The sequence below is a fragment of the Lemur catta genome, chromosome 4 (genome assembly GCF_020740605.2).
Source record: "Lemur catta isolate mLemCat1 chromosome 4, mLemCat1.pri, whole genome shotgun sequence".
Lineage (NCBI taxonomy): Eukaryota > Metazoa > Chordata > Mammalia > Primates > Lemuridae > Lemur > Lemur catta.
In genome coordinates this window covers 47066453-47089340 of record NC_059131.1, presented here as the reverse complement: position 1 = coordinate 47089340, position 22888 = coordinate 47066453, and the positions used below count along the sequence as shown (strand labels likewise).

Here is a 22888-nt window from a genome sequence, read left to right as displayed (position 1 = left end):
ATCTAAGTTGTTAGAAGAAAAGTCAGGCATGGTGGCTCGTGCCTATAACTCTAGCACTTTGGGAGGCCAGGGTGGGAGGATCCCTTGAGGCCAGGAGTTTGAGACCAGCCTGGCCAACATAGCGAGACTGTGTCTCTACAAAATTTTAGAAGTTAGCTGAGCATGGTGCCACATTCCTGTAGTGCCAGCTACTCAGGAGGCTGAGGCAGGAGGATCACATGAGCCCAGGAATTTGAGGTTGCAGTGAGCTGTCACGACACCACTGCACTCTAACCCAGGCAACAGAGCAAGACTCTGTCTCAATAAAAAGAAGAAGAAATGAGAAACATGAAGAAACATATCCATTTAAATATTTAGGAAACATTTTTTCTTAGTTTTTTTCATGTATTTAAATGAAAAATGCAACATATACACTTTATATTAAAAAGTCCTATAGTGTTTGTAATTCCTACTTTTTAGTTTACATCTAAAGTCTTTAAATCTTCTACTTTTTGTTTGAAAATTATGAAAATTAGTAGTGAAGTTTTGATTTACTTAATTATTACTAATTAAAGCACTGATACCAGATGAGCATTTTTTTTTAACTTGGGTTTGCCCATTTAAGCTGAAGTAGGAATCTAATCTTTATTGCTTGCCAAAGTAATTTTCCTTCTTAAAGATCTGAATTTCTTTGAGAGTACTCTTAAATTTAGTTCTATTTTGTGAAATCTATTTTAATATTGTTGGTCAGTTATAATAAGAATTAAAGCTTTTTGAAATTAACTTCAGAGTTTATTGTTAAAGCCTAGCTTAAAAATGGTATAAAAAACAAATCTCACTGGGTGAATTGTATGTGAATTACATCTCAGTAGAGTTGTCAAAAAAATAAAACAACAAACACTAGTGTCTTCTCAACAGATTGTGACTATCACAGTTTATTACCAACAGTCCATTGGTACTGTTTTGTAAGATAATTAATGGTGAGTTTAAACCTATAATTTTATTAATGGACATCATGTATAAGTAAAGTGTTGATGTATTAAGTTTATAATTTACTGAATTTGGGAGAACTAAATTATTGTTACCTATAAGAAAATTATTTTTTTGTTTTAATAATTTGTATACTACTAAACATAAATCTGTATTTGAATTTGTATTTTTCTTTTGTATGAAGACCACACTTCTCGACTTAGATGCTTTGACAAGACATTTGGCTGACTGTATTCGAAGGTAAAATTTGATGTGAAATTGACATTCATGTTGTTGAGGAGAGATAAAAGACATAATTACATCAACTGTCTTGTGTTTTTTTCTTTTCTTTTCTTTTTTGTAGTAGGGAGATCCTTGATCATCAGGATGGTAATATAGAGGATGATGGGCTTACAGGACTCCTAAGGCTTGCAACAAGTGTTATTAAACACAAACCACCCTTTAAATTTTCAAGGGAAGGACAGGTAGGTATTAAGATGTCTATGTGAAATATGAGTGAACATTTTTTTTGTTGCATTATATGTAGATATGTTAAATTTTTTAAACATACAAACGTAAAGCTTTCTAGAACTTAATTCCTGGCAGGAAAAGTGAACTTTAAATAAATTGAACTCTGAGAAATATAAAAGTTTTAGAATGCAAAAACAAGTTTAAATTTCTGTGATTGTATATAGAAAGGTAACTTCTACTGTAATGTTATGCTTTCTGTAGAATTGTATATTTTGAATTGATATGTTAAATCATGAATTAATATCTTAACACAATGGAATTAATAAGTAGTCATCATAGAGTACTTATTGGTTTCATATTTGAAAGGCCTGCAGGACATAAATGTGTTGTTGAATATTTGAAGTACCTAATGGCTGATACCAACAAATGTCTAATTACTCTTTTGATTAAGTTGTTCACCTTGCCATTGGCACATTTGTCATCGCCTGCATTGAAGGAATTAGTTATGGTTTGGCAAGTTGTTATCTTGATATTACTGATTGTGTTAGGAAACAGTAACCAAAAGGATGGAGGAGCATCCACACGGGCATAGACTAAAGGATTTTTAAGATAAACTTAAGATGACATTCTAATCCGTTTGGAATCTGCACTATTTCCTCTAATCCATAAAACTCATTTTTATGCTGTTTCTGCTAGGTTTCTTTTTCCATTACACTCACTAGGAATGATTTGATTAATTTACAGACTTGCTGGTTGAAGTCTTATATGTAAACCCAAATATAACTTTTATCCACAGATATAAACATATTAACCAATTTTTCTAATAACATCATTGTAAGCAAAAAATCATAAAGAGGTCGGGCATGGTGGCTCATGCCTGTAATCCTAGCACTCTAGGAGGCCGAGGCGGGAGGATCACTTGAGGTCAGGAGTTCGAGACCAGCCTGAGCAAGAGCGAGACCCTGTCTCTACTAAAAAATAGAAAGAAATTATCTGGACAACTAAAAATATATACAAAAAAATTAGCCAGGCATGGTGGCTTATGCCTGTAGTCCCAGCTACTTGGGAGGCTGAGGGAGGATTGCTTAACCCCAGGAGTTTGAGGTTGCTGTGAGCTAAGCTGACTCCATGGCACTCTAGCCCGGGCAAAAAAGTGAGACTCTGTTCCCCACCCACGCCCCCCCCCCCCCCAAAAAAAAAAAGAAAATTTTAGAAAGTACAGAGAAAGAGAAGGTTCCTATGTAGTTTGATTTCCCATGATGCTTTGGTGATGGCCTTCCAGGACTTTCTGTGGATATAAAAAAATACACATATATAAAATTTATATTTTATAAAATTTACATTCTGTAAGTACTATTCAGTAATCTCTCTTCACTAAAAAAATGAGTACATTAAAAATATTTTTTAAAATTGAATATATAAAAGGGAATAATTTAAATCTTTATTGACATGTTATTGTAGAAAAACTAACTGTTCAGAGAACATCTTTGCACGCCTGTCTCATTATTTACTCATGAATTTTAAAAAGTAAAATAGATTTATTTTATTTGAGATAAGATCTCTGTCACCCAGGCTAGAGTGCAATTGCATGATCACAGCTCACTGCAGGTGCAAATTCCTGGGCTCAAGGGATCCTCCTGCCTCAGCCTCGCAACTAGCTAAGACTCTAGGTATGGACCACCACACCTGGCTGATTTTTTTTTTTTAATTTTTTGTGGAGATACGGTCTTACTATGTTGCCTAGGCTGGTCTTGAACTTTTGGCTTCGAGTAGATCCTCCCTCCTCAGCTTCCCAAAATGCAAGGATTACAGCCGTGACCCACCACGCCCAGCCAGAATAGTTTGATTTTAATTAATAGTTTATATCATTTTATAAAAGGCAACATCAGTTTACATTTACTGTCACACTATATAAGAATGGCAGTTTCTCAAACATCTACACATTCCTACATGACTCTTAAATCTTTGCCGATCTCACTGTTGCTATAGTTTTATTTCTTTGGTTTTTAGTGAGTGAGTGTCTTTCCACTTATTTATTGTCTGGTTGTATTTGTGATTTTCAGTTTATAAATTGTATTCTTTTCTCATTTTTCTTATTTGTAAAAGTTATTTTGAAAATACCAATTCTGCCTGTCATATGTGCTGGAAATGTTTTTTTACAAAAATCTTACTCTTCTTCATTATTTATGTTTTTTTAACATTGCCCCTTGCCTTTTTCTTCTCTTTTGTTTATTAATTTGTATAAATAATTATCCCAGGCAAAATTTTTGAGCCCTTAAAAAGTAGATACTGTTACTAAACCCATTTTTGACAAGAAGATGAAAATGAGGCATAGGCATATTAAGCAGCTTGAGTATGACTGAGTCATTCAAACCCTTCACAAGGCCAAGCTCCAAGCTTCTAACCACTGTGCAATATTGTCTATACAAATGTGTGCATGTGGTTTTGTGTTTGTTTGTTTTTAAAGAGACAGGGTCTTGTTCTTTCACCTTGGCGGGAGTACAGTGGTGTGATCAGAGCTTACTGACCTTGAACTGCTGGACTCACATGATCCTCCTGCCTCAGTCTCCCAAGTAGTTGGAACTATAAGTGCATACCACCATGTCCAGCTAATTTTTTAAAAAATTTTTGTGGGGATGAGGGATGAGGTCTTTTTTTTTTTGGAGACAGAGTCTCACTCTGTTGCTCAGGCTAGAGTGCCATGGTGTCAGCCTAGCTCACAGCAACCTCAAACTCCTGGACTCAAGTGATTCTCCTGCCTCAGCCTCGCAGATGAGGTCTTGTTATATTGCCCAGGCTGGTCTCAAACTCCTGGCTTCAAGCAACCCTCCCATCTTGGCCTTCCAAAGTGCTGAGATTATAGAAATGAGCCACTGTGCCCAAAGATTCTGTTTTCAATATATCAAAAAAAGATAAAATTTGTAGCAATAAACTTAAATACTTAAAAGCCAAATACTATATGAAGAAAACTTTAAAATGAAAAACACAAAAAGACTAGTCTTGTATAATTATGATAAATCCTGTCCTTGTATAGGCAAATTCAGTATCATAAAGATAGCAGCTGTGTATCAACCTCTAAGTTTAATACAAATCCAACAAAAAAAAGGAACACAATTTTAATTTTTTAAAAGAACCAGATGAATTGATTCTAAAGTTTATGTGGAAAACAAACAGCCAGGAAAATTCTGAAAAGGAATAATAGTGAAGATGGATACCTCTACAGGACAGTACCAACTATAAATCTGCATAATTAAGATGATATTAGTGAATCAATAGACAGGACAATGGAATGAAAAAGTCCAGAAATAAAATATAAATGGCAGTTTAGAATATGATAAAGGAGACATTTCTAATCAGTGATAAAAAATTAGAATAACTGAGTACTTATCTGAAAAAAAAGTATTTCTCTATTTCATTCCTTTCACTTAAATAATTTCCTTATAGAATAACTTAAGTGTAAAATATTAAATTGTGAAATCATGATCATTACATTTTATATGTATATATCAAAATATCACATGCCACATAAGTATGTACAATTATTATTAATAAAAATTTTTAAAAGGAACCTTTGAAGTTTTTGATCAAGTGTCAGGAATATGCTTTAGCAAAATAAGTCTGGTAACTGGTTGAGAGCCAATAGAGTGCACTGATCTTCAAATTTTATTGTTTACATATTTCTTGAAAAACCTATGTGTCTTCTCATGGATTTTTAAATTTTTAAAAATTTCTAAACTTTTCAGATTTAAATATTTGTAAATGACATATATCCAGGGAATTAATTGCCCACACTATTTCCATTTGACTCCCCCACAAAATTTTATTATAATATATTTATGTACATTTTTGGACATTTTTTATTTTACTCACCTATCATACTTATATGCAATAAAAATATATAAGTTAATAAAATATTTCCTATGACCACATGATATTGTCTTAAATTCCTTTGGTATTTCGTTATCATTACAATACATTTAGTATTTTGTTTTGCCATGTTAGCAACATTAAAAGTTAAATTTTATTGAGAATATATGCATTAATAGAAGAATGGAGCTTAATACTTTACATAGTTGTGGGTGCACATTACTTATTAAGCTAGAATGACAGTGTTCATTAATTCTCTTCCTACTTGATGTTTTTATATATGTGAATTCTGAGAAACCTTGTTACATAATGGGAATATAAACCCTGTTCATATAATGTTTATAGTGGGAATGGAAGAAGTTTTTTTGATAATTTTTTAATTTCTTTTAATTTCTTCTGAATTATATGTAACTTTGTCACCAAAAAGTATTTTTAGTAGTTTCTCTGATAGCAGTTTAAGTTCTTCTTTCTGTGATGTATACCAAAATGACTTTAACATGATTTATCAAGTGGAATATGTTCCTGTAAATGTTATTCTTTCACTTAGAAACACCTGTTTCCAGATAAACTCAAAATAAGGAAAATAAAAATATTTTTCATTTTAGTATGCTTTTATCATCCCCATATTTCTGATGAAATGCTTTTATCACAGGCTTTAAATATGTTTTTGGCAAAACCTTGGAGCTATAGGTATTTTAGCTGGTTCAGTTCCTAGATCTGAACTGATTGGCAAAGATAGTTTATTGTTAAGTTATTAGCTAATTCAGACTTTCTCTTTGAAACAGTTTGACTTTTTCAGTTCACATAAGTGTATGTGAACATAGAGGCTTTGTTTCTCTATGACAGTAATTTTATTTCTGAATTCTGAGATAGATGAGATACAATCTCATCATCAATGGGTCAACTGTATGAAATAAGCCCTTCATCACTTTCCCTATTTCCTAGCCAAATTTGCTTTTCTTTGCTAAGTTAGCAGCTATCAATTTTACATTCTTTGACAATAGTGAGATGAAAGAGGTGAGGGCATTAATGGAAAAATATTTCAAATTCTTCTTTTTTGGGTACCTGTGTCATGAATTCCCAAGACACCCCCTAGGTTTGGTGATTGCTCACAGGGCTCAGCATATAGTTGTACTTACGGCTAAGATTTATTACAATGAAATGATACAAAGGAAAATCAAAAGAAAAAGATTTCTGGGGCAAAGTCTAGAAGAAACCAGGTGCAGCCTTCCAAGAATCTTCTCCCAGTGGAGTTGCGCAGGACGTGCTTAATTCCCCCATCAATGAGTATGGCAATGTGTGTGAAGTGTTGTCTACCAGGGCAGCTCTCTTGAGCCTAGGCGTTAGGGTGGGTCCTGCAGGCACATAATGCCTATATAACTGACCATAGGCACTGAAACTCCATTCTCCTGAAAGTTAAACAGGTGTTCAGCATAAACCAGCTACAATTAGGCATAGTGAGCCAGAGACATTTTTATCGCTTAAGAAATGTTTTATATCAGTATAGGGAACTATTGCCAGTACAATTTCAAACCACAGCCAAAGGCCAGCCTTGCAATCCAGCCTTTCTAAGGATATCACAGTCTCAGTCTTACTATGTTACTTTTCTGCGCGGTACTCCAGGAGGTTTTATACTCCAGAGCAATGTACCATAATAATATTTGGGATGCATAAGGGAGGTAACTTGGTAAAACAGCAGTGGGCCAATTAGGAATGAGCCAGAGGAAAAGATAATCCAGCACTCACTTTGTCAGGCAGATTGAATTTAGGAATAAGTACATGTAGAATGAGGATCTTTGTCAAATGGTAAATCTTGTCTAAATTTGAACTTCACTAGTATAGAGATTAAGAGCTTGGTGTTTTGAATCCTGACTCTGCCACCTGTTACTCTGACTGCTAGGAAGATTTTTAATCTTTCTAACCTTTCTTGCCTTTTGTGTTGGGGCTTTTCAACAGTGCCTGGCATTTAATAATTCCTCAGTGTGAGTTAGTTGCTTGTGCTACTCTTACTGTTGCTGTTAACTAGTAGAGTGAAATTAGGAGAAAGTTAAGTAAATGCAGAGGCACAAATAGGACTTGTTGGCAGTGAATGGAGGGTTTAACAGAAATGTTTGATTACTTAATGGAGTGGAAAATAGTAACATTGTACATGGAGAATCTATAAGAATGAGTTATTAGGTGTCAAGAGGGAGAAAAGAGTAAAAGATGATCTCTACTCCATTTTCTGTCAGAGAAAAGAATATCCAGAAGACTTTGAGATGATGGTTTATGATGCTGCTATAAGCTTTTAAATAGTCTTTTATTAAATTGTAGCTTCTCATATAAACCAGTTGGCTATTTGTGCCATTTATTATATTTGGAATGGAATCAATGTTCAAGTTTAGACAATATACTTTTCTCTTTTTACCCCAGGAATTTTTAAGAGATATCTTCAATCTCCTGTTTTTGTTGCCAAGTCTAAAAGATCGACAACAGCCAAAGTGCAAATCACATTCTTCAAGAGCTGCTGCTTATGATTTGTTAGTAGAGATGGTAAAGGGGTCTGTTGAAAACTACAGGTTAATACATAACTGGGTCATGGCACAACACATGCAGTGTAAGCATTATTATTTTCCTTTCATCTTTATAAATTTTGAATGCAGAAATGAGATTTTGGGGGACATTGTTTAAAGAAAGAATCTACTCTTCACATACTTTAACAGTTGTTGTTTAACAGTTAACTGTTGTTGCTAGGATGTTATTAAGGGAAAAAAGTAAACATTGGCATGAAAGACCTTTTTAAATACTTTGGCTTTTTTTGTAAAATAATTTAGTACCAAGTAAAATCAAGTTTTGTTGATAGTCCTTTGAGTTTTTAGAGAATGAATTAGTTTTAGTATGTATTCTTACCTAATTTTGAAAATGATCATGTATAATCTATATTAACTAGATAACTAATGGAGGTAGAGGCTGTCAATAAAAGCACAATATATTATGTTTAATAGTTTGTTTTGGGGGGTGTCTTTTCCTCCCTCTTTCTTAAGCAGCCCATGCACCTTACAAATGGGACTACTGGCCTCATGAGGATGTCCGTGCTGAATGTAGATTTGTTGGCCTGACTAACCTTGGAGCTACTTGTTATTTGGCTTCCACTATTCAGCAGCTTTATATGATACCTGAGGCAAGACAAGCTGTCTTCACTGCTAAGGTAGAATTTTCCTCTCTTTTAAAACTGTAAAATCAAATTTTAAAATTTTGCTTATAAATCTTGATTATCTCAGTGTAGTAAATTATTGTTTGAGAAAATAATTTATGAATAAAAAATGAGAGAAAACTTGATTGCATAACTACCTAACATGTATATTTTAATTTTGTTTTTCATTTTAATAGGTTACTTGTAATGCTATAGTATAATTTATTTCTCAGAGGAAAACACAGTTGTGAAATATATATACTCAGTGTAAACAGTGAATATATTTTCAATAAAAACAAATACAAATTTTAATTACATAGAAAATAAACAAAGTCTAAAACCAAGTAGGGAAATGTTACCAGAACCACTGAGCTTGTTTTTTGTATATTTATCCCAAAGTAAATGAGATCGTGGGCCTTGTTTATTTGGGTAACCTCTGCTTCATGTATTTTTGTTCACTTGTTTTTTCCAGTTTTCATTCTTTTTGACCATGAGCTATTTTTTAGTTTGCCTTTTGCACTGCTTTTATAGTTTTTTGGCAAACTTCCTTTAGGCTTGCACTGGATTTTTGTTTTTCTCCATCATACCATCTTTATGTCTTGGCTTTTTTTTTCCCCTAATAAAGTATTTCAATTCTTCATAAACCTTCAGTGACTTCTTCAGTACGTGTAAGTTACTCTTCAAAGTCTCTAGTTTACATTTACTCAAAAGGGTTTGGGTTTTTTGGCTTTAGTTATACTGGTATTTTTAAGTTTTTCATCTGTGTAGATTGATTATGACTAAAAGTAGTTGAATAATTGATTCATTTAACTTATGGAAATTTTTGTGACTAAATTTGGTAGTCTCGTCTGTATAGTTTTATAAAACTAGTTGTTATCAAAGAAGCATGGTTTCAGTGATTTTTTTTTTTTTTCTAGCTGGCAACTTGACCATAGTTCTTGGTTTCTCTTTTCATATTAATGACTATCTTTAAGCTATTATTAGCACTTTGAGGAATTAGTAGCAACAGAAAGAACAGTCAGATGTGCTAATTGTGAGCAGGTCTCATAAATGCTATTTTTGTTAAAAATTAAGTTTAAACTTACATCTATATAGAAGATGCTTGACAGAATTTGATATAGGAGTTTGGAAAGTAGTCAAATGTGCACCAGATTCTGTAGATGAAAACTTCAGTTATCTATACTGTTCCCTTTTCTGATGTTCATGGAAAGATTAAAGAAAGCTGCATATATTCTAATTGTGGTAAAATACATGCAACATAAAATTAACCATTTCAACCATTTATAAGCATACAGTTCTGTGGCATTAAGTATACTCACATTGTTTTTCAACGATCACCACATCTCCAGAACTTTTTCAGCTTCCCCAACTGAAACTCTGTACCCATTAAACACTTAACTCCCTATTTCCCTTCCCCTTAGCCTCTTGGAACCACCATTTTACTTTCCATCTCTGTGAATTTGACTGTTCTAGGTACCTCATGAAAGTAGAATGATGCAGTGTTAACACTTTTGTGACTGGCTGCAAGTGGCTTATTTTACATAGCATAATGTCTTCAAGGTTCATCTATGTTGTAGCATGTGTAAGAATTTCCTTCCTTTTTAAGGCTGAGTAATATTTCATTTTTTACTTACATACCACATTTTGTTCTTTCATTTGACAGTGGGCACTTGGGTTACTTCTACCTTGTGGCTATTCTAGATAATGCTCTTATGAACATGGGTATACAAATATCTGTTTGAAAACCTACATTAACTTATTTTGCATATATACCCATAAGTGGAATTGTTGGATCATATGGTAATTCTGTGTTTAATTTTTTTGAAGAATCACCATATTTTTTTTTTTTTTTGAGACAGAGTCTCGCTCTGTTGCCCGGGCTAGAGTGAGTGCTGTGGCATCAGCCTAGCTCACAGCAACCTCAAACTCCTGGGCTTAAGCGATCCTACTGCCTCAGCCTCCCGAGTAGCTGGGACTACAGGCATGCGCCACCATGCCCGGCTAATTTTTTGTATGTATATATGTATTGTTTTAGTTGGCCAGATAATTTCTTTCTATTTTTAGTAGAGACGGGGTCTCACTCTTGCTCAGGCTGGTCTCGAACTCCTGACCTCGAGCGATCCACCCGCCTCGGCCTCCCAGAGTGCTAGGATTACAGGCGTGAGCCACCGCGCCCGGCCTCACCATATGTTTTCCAACACCGTTTTACATTCTACCAGCAAGGCATAAGGGTTCAATTTTTCTACAACCTTGCCAACACTTCTTGTTTTGTTTTTTTGATGATAGTCATTCTAATGGGTGTGAATAGGTATTTAAGTAATAAATACACATATATAGGATGTATATTTATTTAGAAATTTCACATGAAGTAAAATTTCCTTGCTTTTGCATGACTTTAAAGAATTTAAGGCCGGGCGCGGTGGCTCACGCCTGTAATCCTAGCACTCTGGGAGGCCGAGGCGGGTGGATTGCTCGAGGTCAGGAGTTTGAGACCAGCCTCAGCAAGAGCAAGACCCCGTCTCTACTAAAAAATAGAAAGAAATTATCTGGCCAACTAAAATATATATACAGAAAAAAATTAGCCGGGCATGGTGGCACATGCCTGTAGTCCCAGCTACTTGGGAGGCTGAGGCAGTAGGATCGCTTAAGCCCAGGAATTTGAGGTTGCTGTGAGCTAGGCTGACGCCACGGCACTCACTCTAGCCCAGGCAACACAACGAGACTCTCTCAAAAAAAAAAGAATTTAGACTTTTTCTTTTTTTTTAAGACAGGATATTTGTTGCCCAGACTAGAGTACAGTGAGTGGTGTTATCATAGCTCACTAAAGTCTCAAACTTCTGGGCTTAAGCAGTCATCTTACCACAGCATCCCAGATGGCTGGGACTACAGTTACATGCTGCCACACCCAGCTTATTTTTCTGTTTTTTGTAAAGATGGGATCTTGCTGTGTTATTCAGGCTGGTCTCAAACTCCTGGCCTCAAGTAGTCCTCCCACTTTAGCCTCCAGAAGTGCTATGATTGATTTTAGGCATCAGCCGCTACACCTGGCCAGGCATTTCTTTTCTTTAGCCAACTAATGTTTTATGCTGCATTAACAAAAGTTTTAATCCAGGTCTTTATTCCTGACCTTTTTTGTATTTTGCAGTAATACTTTGCATATAGCAGATCTGTCATATGTTGGAAAATGTCATTCTGTGTGACCATTTTCATCATCTTATTGATAATAAGTGTCCCATATGCCAGGAATATACTGTAGATATTTTTGTCATTTTTGTTGATTTGCTTTTTTCAATTCATATTACAGTTGATATCGTACAATTTTGTAGTAACTATATGCAAGACAAATCTCTATTTTAGTCCATATTTTTTTACCTCAATTTGGTTATAAGCTCTTAAACAGTAGAGCCATATTACTTGCACTCTCCACAAAATTGGCATAAATAACTAGTGTATACTCCTGGCATGGGAGGCTTATTATTCCACGAGACTATCATAACTTCAAAGTTGTGACAGGTAGTAATTTGTAGTAGAGATAATACCTACTTTATAGATTCATTTTAATACTTGAATGAAGTAGAGGATATCTAATAAGAACCTAGCATTAATATGGATCTCTCTTGTAAGGCTAGTGTTCAGTACTAAGTCTTGAGCCAGTCTGTCAAGATTGCTGAATCTCAGTTATTGATATTTGAATATTTAGATGGTTTTCAAAGATCTTGGCTAGTATTCCTCTTCAATATTAAGAATATACTGTTCCAGAAACACTAGATATGACTAGATGATGATGATGATGTCATTTATTAATATCTTAAATGTATTATTTTATTTTATTTTTATTTTCATCAGAAAGTCCACACTGGAATTAAATGTATTTTTTTAATGTGTAGGTTTACTTGTGGAAAACAACTTGATTGCACACCTGAAGTGTTTTTCATCCTTGCGTTCTTATAAATCAGGATTGTACCAAATGAGTGTTGATTTAGAAAGTGATTTTTTTTTTAAAGACTCTTCCTTTAGGTTCCTGATATAATAGTGATGGCTGTATTTATGTAATAAAAAATGTATTACAATTTTTAAATGATATAACTGCTAAAAAAATAGAGTATGTCAGTTTTTCCTACGTACAGCTAAAAGAATGAAAATAGATATAGTGTTTAGCATATTGCAAGATTTTTCTTTGTTAGAATGCCTCGTTGACTACTATCAGTATGTTTTAACGGAAAATTTTCTCTTGATTTCCAGTACTCAGAAGATATGAAGCATAAGACCACTCTACTTGAGCTTCAGAAAATGTTTACATATTTAATGGTATGTTTGAGAGTCTTGGAGAGAATACTAATTAGATACACCCTGTGACAAAAGCTAAAGCATTAAACAACAGTTCATTTGTACTAGTTCTGTCCTAACTATATGCTGTTAGCATTCAAATTGAATTTGTCAGTTACCTCTGTTCTTTGTCATAATGACTTTTAACAGTCACATCTCTGTTGGCTACATTCTGTTAATTTGTCCTTTAAAGAATCCCTGTATCTGGTCCTTTTCCCAGCGCAGGGTTACTCCCTTTTATGCCTAGAACTTTCTGATTTCCCTTTGTCCCTCTTCATTCCCATTGCTAAAACTATAAAAGTGATCAAACTTTAAAAAAAGATAGCAAGTCTTATAATATTACTCCCCCACTTAAAACTGTTCAGTGATTCTTCATTGTGAAGAGAATGGTATTCAAGTTCATCACCATTGGCATACATCTGATTTTGCCTCTACCCTTCAACCTCCTCTCTTACCCTCTCCATATCCAGCTTCACCCTGTAGCCCACTGTTTGGAGCTGACCCTGTTGCTTTGTCACTTGTGCGGTTATTTATGCGACTCCTGCCTGTGTCATTCTTTTTCATTTTCTTCCTATTGTCATTTTTCACAAGTCTGCTTGGTCTTCACCTCTGTGAGAGACCATAGATTCTACAAACTCACCAGAGTGTCTCTGAGTCACCATGCCTCTCTGTTGTTTCTGCCTCTTGTACTGAAGTTACCTGTCTTGTCTATTGCAATTATGTGGATTGGGATTGTATCCTTTTTATTACTGTATTTTTCACCTTCTCATACTTAGTTAAGGATTCAGTAAATGGTCTTTTAAACAAAATTTAAAGATTACTAGTCATCCTTTGTTTGTATTAATATTTTTAATCATCCTTTAACAGAGTTGGAACATGCCATTTGAACTGACAAACTTTTTTTTTTTAAGTTTTTAAAAGTGAGATACTTTAATCTTAGGCAGAATTAAATCCACTATTGCCATATATATGCCTCAACAGTAATATTTATGAATATCCTCTAAAACATATCTTCAGAATAGTCAAAAGAATGGGATTTAAAAATGACTTTTGTACGTTAAATCACAATTTATAAAGTAGCCTTAGTTGTAAAATAGATCATCTAGTTAGAATTAATATGATCTAAAATTGACCTACTTGCAGAACTAGACTTAGTCATATCTTTGTAGAGTATGTGAAGCAAGATTAAGGACTTGCTCTTTGGTGTTAACACTATAGTTAGTGTTTTAGACCAGGCTAGTAGATAGAAAAACTACTTTAAATAGTGGAATTGAATTCTATAGAAACTCTTTATGGGGCCAACTCAGCTACAGGGCAGACACACAAAATTCTCAGATAAATACACCCTTGCTACTACCCTGAAAGGGGGGAAAAAAAAAGCAAAAGCCTCTATTCTCTATATATCAATGGTTACATATTCAAATACTCCTTATCCACTTGAAAAACTTCACAGATTCTTTGAAGCATCAGACCTTAAGTTCACCAGCATCTTGAACTCCACTGAACCAAGTCATGTGCCGCGGCTGAAAAGCCAGAAAGTTACTACTATTTTAAAAACTATTAAAATTCAATCTCTAGAAAAACTTACTCAGCCTTCATAAGTTTTATATTTTATGCTTTGCAATACAAATGTGAGTCCAAATTCCTTCCTAGAAATTCCTAGACTTAAAAATACAGACTTCTTAAGGTAATTTAAGAACCTCCTGCCACCAAGACCATTAAACTGAAAATGCCATGTAAACCAGATAAAAAGAAATAGAAGAGAGCATTTTAAAACTTTCTTTGTATATTTACTACCTGTTTTGGCGTTGTTTTTGTTAGTCATTCAAGAACCTATAGTAATTTTCATATTTTTATTTGACACTTAGAAACTTCCCTCCCTCCCCCTTTCCTTTACAGGAGAGTGAGTGCAAAGCATATAATCCTAGACCTTTCTGTAAAACATATACCATGGATAAGCAGCCTCTGAATACTGGGGAGCAGAAAGATATGACAGAGTTTTTTACTGATTTAATTACCAAAATCGAAGAAATGTCTCCAGAGCTGGTTAGTACCAGAATACTAAAAAGTGTCTTTGAAATTTGAATAGATTTGTCTACATTTTAATTACTGACTTTTGTTTGTTTTATGTTAAAGAAAAATACCGTCAAAAGTTTATTTGGAGGTGTAATTACAAACAATGTTGTATCCTTGGTAAGTATTACACCTATATTTTGCATTTTGGAGATCTTACTATGTTTTTGTTTATTACAAGTTGCTAATTTTTGACTATTTACTGATCAGGATTGTGAACACGTCAGTCAAACTGCTGAAGAGTTTTATACTGTGAGGTGCCAGGTGGCTGATATGAAGAATATTTATGTGAGTAATAGTGTCTATGATTTTTAAAATATCTTATGCTTTTAACTATATGTATATAGTAGGTTTGTGTTTGTTCCCTTGAAAAGAAATTAACTTTTTTCATGTTTTCATGTATTTTCTTCTTGCTGTGCTATTCAAATAACAATTAAAGGTAGACCATAAAGCTGGTTTTTTGCCTCATTAAAATTTAAATACTTAACCCTTTGAAAAATTTAGTAAGATTCCTAGAGTAATCTTGTTAATATTAGGGAAAATGACTTTCTACTAAAATTAAGAATTCACTTTTTTTTTTTAAATTGATTTTCATCTGTGCATTTTGCCCACATTGTAGTTGCTGCTTTTTGTGTGTTTCTGTGCTGTAAATAATGCAAAACTTTTAAATGTGGCTTTATTCATAGGAATCTCTTGATGAAGTTACTATTAAAGACACATTAGAAGGTGACAACATGTATACTTGTTCTCATTGTGGGAAGAAAGTAAGAGCTGAGAAAAGGTATGCTTTTTGAAATGTAATTTTTATCATTTTGATTAAATCATACGATGGTAGCAAAAGACAAAGTGAGGAAAAACTAAGATTAAACTTTTATGAAGATTATGTGATTAAGGTAAAATCAGTTACTGGGAGATCATTCTAATGCAGCAACTTTTCACTCATTTAGTGAATTATAATTTATTTTGACTTGAACTAGAAAGAAAGTAGTGATCACTGAACTTGCAAAAAGTCTAGATTTGTAGGAGCAGAGACATGGAAGGTAAGGGCAATGATCATTTTCATTATCTATATTGACTCTCAGATATCTGGCTTTAGTGACTTGTTAGTATTTCCCCCTTATCCATGGGAGATGTGTTCCAACACCCACAGTGGATGCCTGAGACTGCAAATAGTACTGAACCCTATATACACTATGTTTTTTTCTGTGTAAACCTACCATAACGTTTAATTTATAAATTAAGCACAGTATTCTTGCACTTTGGTGTCATTATTAAGTAAAATAAGAGTTACTTGAACACAAGCATTGTGATACTGAGACAGTTGACCTGATAACCAGGAGATCTACTAAGTGACCCAAAGAGTAGATAGCATCTACATTGTGGATATTCTGGACAAAGGGATGATTCATGTCCTGAGCTGGATGGTGCTGGATTTTATCACAATACTCAGAACAGCAGACAACTTATGCATTTTTATTTCTGGAATTTTCCATTTAATAATTTTGGACTGCATTTGGCCATGGGTAACTGAAACCATGGGAAGCGGAGCTGTGTCTAAGGAGAGACTACTGTAATAGCTGACCTTTCCATAGAATTTTTTATTTAGTAAGCACTGTTCTCAGAACATTACATGATTTAATTCAGTTAATCCTCATGACATTCCTTTGTAGTAGATGCTATTATTGTCCTCATTTTACAGGTGAAGACATGGAGGCACAGATATATAAAGAAATTTTCCTAATGCCAGTCCCTAAGATAGGGAATACAAATGAGCAAATTTCAGGTAGATAGTTAATCCAGTTGAATTTGAATTCTCATAGCGGCATCTGTGTAGAAAGGTCCTGTAGGCAGCTGGCTATTATGGTTGGAGCTTGGAAAGAGGTCTGGGGTGGAGTCAGATTTAGGAGTTAGTTAACTGTTGAGTTAAAGAGTATTGTGTAAGTTTCTTATGCTATGTTCAAGCCAGTTCTTCTTTCCCTTCCACTCTATGTATTGCTGTTATTTTCGGTTGTTTATGTTTTGGTACATTGATCGAAAGTACTCTTCCTCAGTTTAAGTTTTTTAGAGAATTTCTTGACAAATAATAATTTAGTGATCTTCAAATAAAAATTGCTTTAGTTGCTTTACTACTACATGTCAAACATTTTATAGTCCCTTTTCATTTTCTTTATTCTTTTGTGATTCGCGTTGATTAAATTTTTCCTTTAACCTCTGAAATACTCATCCTTTGTTTAAAGGATATTCTTGTAGATTAAAAAATTATATAGATTGGTACAAAATCAATAGATTGGTTGTTAGAAAAGTTTTCTAGCATACTTTCAAGAACTTTTACAACTTAAGATTTTTTTTTGTGCTCTTAATTCATCTTAATTCATTTACCAAGGTTTTTATTTTTTAACCACTCTGTGTACTTATTGGAGTATGATAATCTACTCCCAAACTGAAGACACCTTCCTCTCAACTTCTATAGCAAGGGGTTCTTAAGAGTCATAAGATGGCAGGTTTGGGCAGAGTAACTGGCTAAGGATTTTAATTCTACATTGAATGACAAGTAAAAATTGAATTTAGAGCATCTTTTGTAGTTATTAGGAACAAAGAAATAGAAATACCCTTGAATGTGTAAGAAATCCAGGACTGGGCCAGCCTGCATAAAGTAGAGGATTTCCACTGACCAGTAATAGAAAGTAAAATTGATCACATATGATGGCATCAAGTGACCGAGATCCAAATTTGGGGATTATTTGCATAATTGATTGATAGAAGTCATCAGAATATCTGCCTGAGAAAGAATATAACTGTTGCAAAGGCCTGAGAGCTAAGCTAATCTAAAAGTGCAAAGGAAAATGTGACAGAAAAGAAGCAAGGAAAGAAAGAAAATCAGAATAAAATGGTAACCCAGAAACTGGGAAGAGAATATCAAGAAGGTATTCAATTGACATAATTCACAGAGATGAAAGAAAATGACAGCTGAATAAAAGCATTTGATTTTTCAAGAAGGCAGCTTAGTATGGTGTGTTTTGTCATGTTGTATGAATAGAAGCAGGGTTGTCAGGGTACATGGCATTAAGCATAAACCATTCATTTAAAAAGTTTGGCAATATAAAACAGCAAGGAAGATCGAGGCTAGAAAGAGCCTTGGGATCAAACAAAGAGTTTTTCTAGATAAAAGATATCTGAGCATGTTTGAAGGCAGAAAATGAAAAGCCATCGTACAGTAAGATACTAAAATTATTTTAAGAGAAGGTTTTTCTAGGCCAGTACACATTTGAAAGAAATGGTATTCTTTTTCTCAGTCCCCAGAAATGTAGTTGGGGCAGGGTGTGGTGGCTCATGCCAGTAATCCTAGCACGCTGAGAGGCTGAGGCGGGAGGATTGCTTGAGACCAGCCTGAGCAAGAGCAAAACCACATCTCTACAAAAAATACGAAAATTAGCCAGTCGTGGGAACATGCACCTGTGGTCCCAGCTACTCGGGAGGCTGAGGCAGGAGGATTGCTTGAGCCCAGGAATTTGAGGTTGCAGTGAGCTATGGTGATGCCACTGCACTTTAGCCCAGGTGACAGAGTGAGACACTGTCTCAAAAACAAACAAACAAACAAAAAAGTAGTTCCTTCCAAGACAGCAGTTGTAGTGGACGTAATCAAATGAAAACATAGCTGTGCAGGCAGTTACAGGAAGAAGACAAACTCATCTGATGAGAATATGTTTAGGGTAAGAATTAGGGACTTACACAAAATGGAGTCAATCAAAAGTTAGCTACTGTAGAGGAATATAATAAATGAGTCACTAAAACAAAATTGAGGGGCTGTCTCAAGTCTTTTGGAGAGTCTCTTCCTAGTTGAAAGCAATAAATTTATTGAGTAAATCTGCCATTCTAGATAACTAACCCCCTATCTCTTGAAACATTCCCTTCTTTTTGCTAGTAAGATTCTGCTGTTCTTCTGAAATATTTGTTTCATCTCTCCCAGGCAAAGTAGTTATTCAGTCATTTGGGCTCTTACCATAATTTTATGTCTGTAATAACATAATAATTAGTGTTAAACAGAAATGGGCCGATTGAAGAAGTAAACAAAATTTTATGATCCTTAACAGGATCATATTCTGCTCTATCTTCAAACCTCTGGTTTTCTCAATCTACTCATTCTTCCTGAGTAATTTTATCTACCACCATAACACCAGTTTCTGCTGACATGCTGTTGATTCCCAAGTCATCTTACTTCAGAATGCTTTGCTGTGTTCCACCTACTGTCCTCCAGTCTTCCCAGATCTGTTCATCTCTTCTATCCTCGGGCACAGTGCATGGTTTTAGTCCAAGCTCTCAGGATGAAGTTCATACTCTTAACTTTACACACACTTGACTCTTTTATACTTTTGTAACCTCATCATTTGTCAGTCTCCCATATAATCCAAAATTTTGAATTTTGGAACTTATTATTCTTTCTGCTTATAATGTCTTTCCCCCATTCCTTATCTCCCTAAATTCGTATTTTTTTTTAAACTGAACTCTTGGTTTAAAAAAATTGTCTTTTGATTCTTATGTACAGGGAAGAATTATTCCCTGAAAATCATATTATTTAAGGAGGAAAAGAAAACTCTGAACCAAAGACCTCCGTGGCTCTAGAGGATAATGTTACACCTTTTTGTGCTTTTATAACAACCTTTATGATTTTCATTATGGTGTTTACCACAGTCTGTTGAAACAACGTTTTATTTTTCTTATCTAGACATAGAAAAGCCCTTTCAGAGTGGAAAGTGTCATGTAAGAGGGAGACAAAAGAATATATATAGTTGTAATAAGAGTGTGATTTAGAATACTGCAGTAGTCCCTCCTATCTGTGATTTTGCTTTTTGTGGAGTGATGATGCTGGCAATAGATATGCCAGAGAAAAGCTATAAAGTGCTTCCTTTAAGTGAAAAGGTGAAAGTTCTAGACTTAATAAGGAAAGAAAAAAAATCTTATGCTGAGGTTGCTAAGATCTATGGTAAGAACAAATCTGTCTATGAAATTGTGAACAGTATATTATTATAATTGTTCTATTTTATTAATTATTTTTAATATCTTACTGTGTCTAATTTATAAACTAAACTTTACCATAGGTATGTATAGAAAAAACATAGTGTATATAGGGTTCCGTACCATCTGCAATTTCAGGCATCCACTGGGGATCTTGGAACAAAAACCCTACGGATACGGGGGGACTACTGTACTTGTTATTTATTCTGAATTGAATATTGAAATAGATATAGCATAAATGTAATGAAACCAGCTGAAGTATTTTCAAAAGACAATTTTTAATAACTTTTTGTTGCCTTTCAGGGCATGTTTTAAGAAATTACCTCGCATTCTAAGTTTTAATACTATGAGATATACATTTAATATGGTCACGATGATGAAAGAAAAAGTGAATACACACTTTTCTTTCCCATTACGTTTGGATATGACGCCCTATACGGAAGATTTTCTTATGGGAAAGAGTGACAGGAAAGAAGGTAATTTTCTATCTCTTTTTCTTATCTATGTTTATTGTAAGTCTCCATAACAAAGTAGTCATAATTTAAAGTTGTAATCAACTACACAGTTAACAAAATTAAATTGAATCTTAGGAGAATGTTTTTAAAGACAATGTGGCACATTCAATCCATTAGCCAATAAATATTCAGTATTTGCAAGGACTATGTTCTAGGCATTCTGGACATTGGAGACACTGTGGTAAACAAGATAAACATGGTCACTTGTGGAGCTTAAATCTAGTTGGGTAAGTCTTATATTGAACAAGAAATTATAAGTGTGATTTGTTGTCAGATAGCACAGTGAATGTATCACAGGTTTGAGGGAATTAGGGCTTTCACCAGAAGGTGACACTTAAGCAGAGATATGAAGCTTGAGTAAGAGATTAAAAGAAGGGATGAGCTCTTAGGTGGAGATGTGGAGGGATGTTGGTTGATGAGATGGGCAAAAGACAGTGGCCAGAACACTTTTCATTTAGTGGCCATGTTAATTAGTAATTTTGATCTTTATTCAGCATGTAACCGTTAGAGTTTTAAACAAGGAGCTGACATAACCAGGTGGGCATTTGAAAAAGTTTATTCTGGCTACAGAATTAGAAATAGATTAGAGGATGATGAGAGGAGTGTGAGGAAGCCATTCTTATAAACCATACACAGAGAAGATGGTGGCTCAAGTGAGAAAAATTGCCAGTAGAAATGGGGAGAAGTATATGAAATTAATAAGACTTAATGACTGAATGAATAAATGAATCCAATAAAAAGTTACTGACCATCTTTCCACTATGTAGCTTATACCATTCGAAATACAATGACAACAAAGAACATGATCTGTGTTCCCTTAAAGCTTACATTTTATTAATAGTTGTTCTGCTACTAGAGAGAGGAAGAAGAATCAAGAATGACTCAGATTTCTGGCTTGAGCAGTTGAGTGAATCAAGAGTAGGGTCAGTATTTCAAGAAAGTCTCAAGAAAGAGTGAGTGTGGTCATACTGGATGTTAAAGAAGGAGCAGTTCCAAAAAGAATGGGATTGAAAATAATCTAACATATAGAACATCTTTGGTTATCTTTATCAGAGCAGTTTCATTTGAGTGTTGTAATAGGAAGGAAGACGGATTGCAGTGAGTTAGATGGCATTTGGTTCATAAGTAAATACCTCCAAATTGTTGTTTCCGTAAGACCACTAGCTTACAAACTTTGGATATGTACCTGAAATACTAGGGGGGTAAGGAATGGAAGTAGTTGAGAGAGTAACATTGAAAGAATTTACCTCTTGCCTCTTCATTCTTCTTTAGCAGTAAGTTCCATTTTACATAAAGATAAGGGTGCTGGCAATGTTTTATTTGTATAAAAAGTTCTACAGATTGAAATTTTAAAGGTTTGAAGAAACCACTATACTATAAGCAAAACTTTAGAAAAGAGAACCATGTTTTAATCTTTAACTCTGGTGCCTGGCACTTAATTAGTATCCAGTAAATCTTTTTACTTTCACTAAATGGGAGATGAGAGGAGTGAACAATGAATGCAAGCTATACTTTCAAGAGAAGAACATACTCTTTCTTTGAAGAGAGGAAAGAAGATGGTGACTGTAGCTATAAATGAGTACAGAGTTAATGGAGGGAATTTTTATACTTAAGCTTTGAGTATGTTTATAAGTTGCAGAAAATGGTGGCCTTGTGGAGATGACAGGTGAAAGTAAGAAGTGGGCATTGAATATAAAGCCTACTTTTCAGACCTCTTATTAAACCATTTGAAAAATTACAGCAGGACTTCCCAACAGCTGTGCTTCATTGTATTTTTTATAGTATTTCCATGTGGAGAGGTAGCAGAAATTTATGGCAAAATAAAGGAATTTTGTTATAGGTCACAAGTGATGCTGGGATTCAGATCCTAACACTGTCTACATACGCATGTCTACGCTCCTTAACCACTGTCAGCCGTTTTCTCCACTTCCCCTAATTGTCACTTCCTTTTCCAGTTAGACTGTACACTCAACGTCAACCAAATCTGCTGTCATTTCCTTGCTCCTGGTTCCACTTTTTCCTTTCTATATGGTGGTAGGAATACAGATCATAAATCTTATATCTTCAAACTTATTAGATCATTCTGTAATTTTTTCCTTAGTATCTTTGGTTATCTTTAGAGTTTAAATCTTCTGGGATGGGAAGTACGTGTTTTATTTATTTTGTTTGTGTCTACACAAAGCTCCTAATACATAAGTGTTTTCTTTTTTTTTTTTTTGAGACAGAGTCTCGCTTTGTTGCCCAGGCTAGAGTGAGTGCTGTGGCATCAGCCTAGCTCACAGCAACCTCAAACTCCTGGGCTTAAGCAATCCTCCTGCCTCAGCCTCCCGAGCAGCTGGGACTACAGGCATGCGCCACCATGCCTGGCTAATTTTTTCTGTATATATATTTTAGTTGGCCAGATCATTTCTTTCTATTTTTAGTAGAGACGGGGTCTCGCACTTGCTCAGGCTGGTCTTGAACTCCTGACCTTGAGTGATCCACCCGTCTTGGCCTCCCAGAG

The 22888-nt window shown here is 34.5% G+C and overlaps 1 protein-coding gene across 3 annotated transcripts in view; it reads left to right on the top strand.

Moving 5' to 3' along the window:
• USP34 (ubiquitin specific peptidase 34) overlaps positions 1-22888 on the top strand; it is a 221669-nt gene that overhangs the window by 145795 nt on the left and 52986 nt on the right. For all 3 annotated transcript variants that reach the window (XM_045549681.1, XM_045549682.1, XM_045549683.1), the window contains exons 40-49: positions 1154-1209; positions 1313-1433; positions 7699-7882; positions 8313-8473; positions 12701-12766; positions 14684-14830; positions 14921-14977; positions 15068-15145; positions 15544-15638; positions 20174-20346. In XM_045549681.1, the coding sequence (XP_045405637.1) occupies positions 1154-1209; positions 1313-1433; positions 7699-7882; positions 8313-8473; positions 12701-12766; positions 14684-14830; positions 14921-14977; positions 15068-15145; positions 15544-15638; positions 20174-20346 (1138 nt within the window). The remainder of the gene's footprint in view (positions 1-1153; positions 1210-1312; positions 1434-7698; positions 7883-8312; positions 8474-12700; positions 12767-14683; positions 14831-14920; positions 14978-15067; positions 15146-15543; positions 15639-20173; positions 20347-22888) is intronic.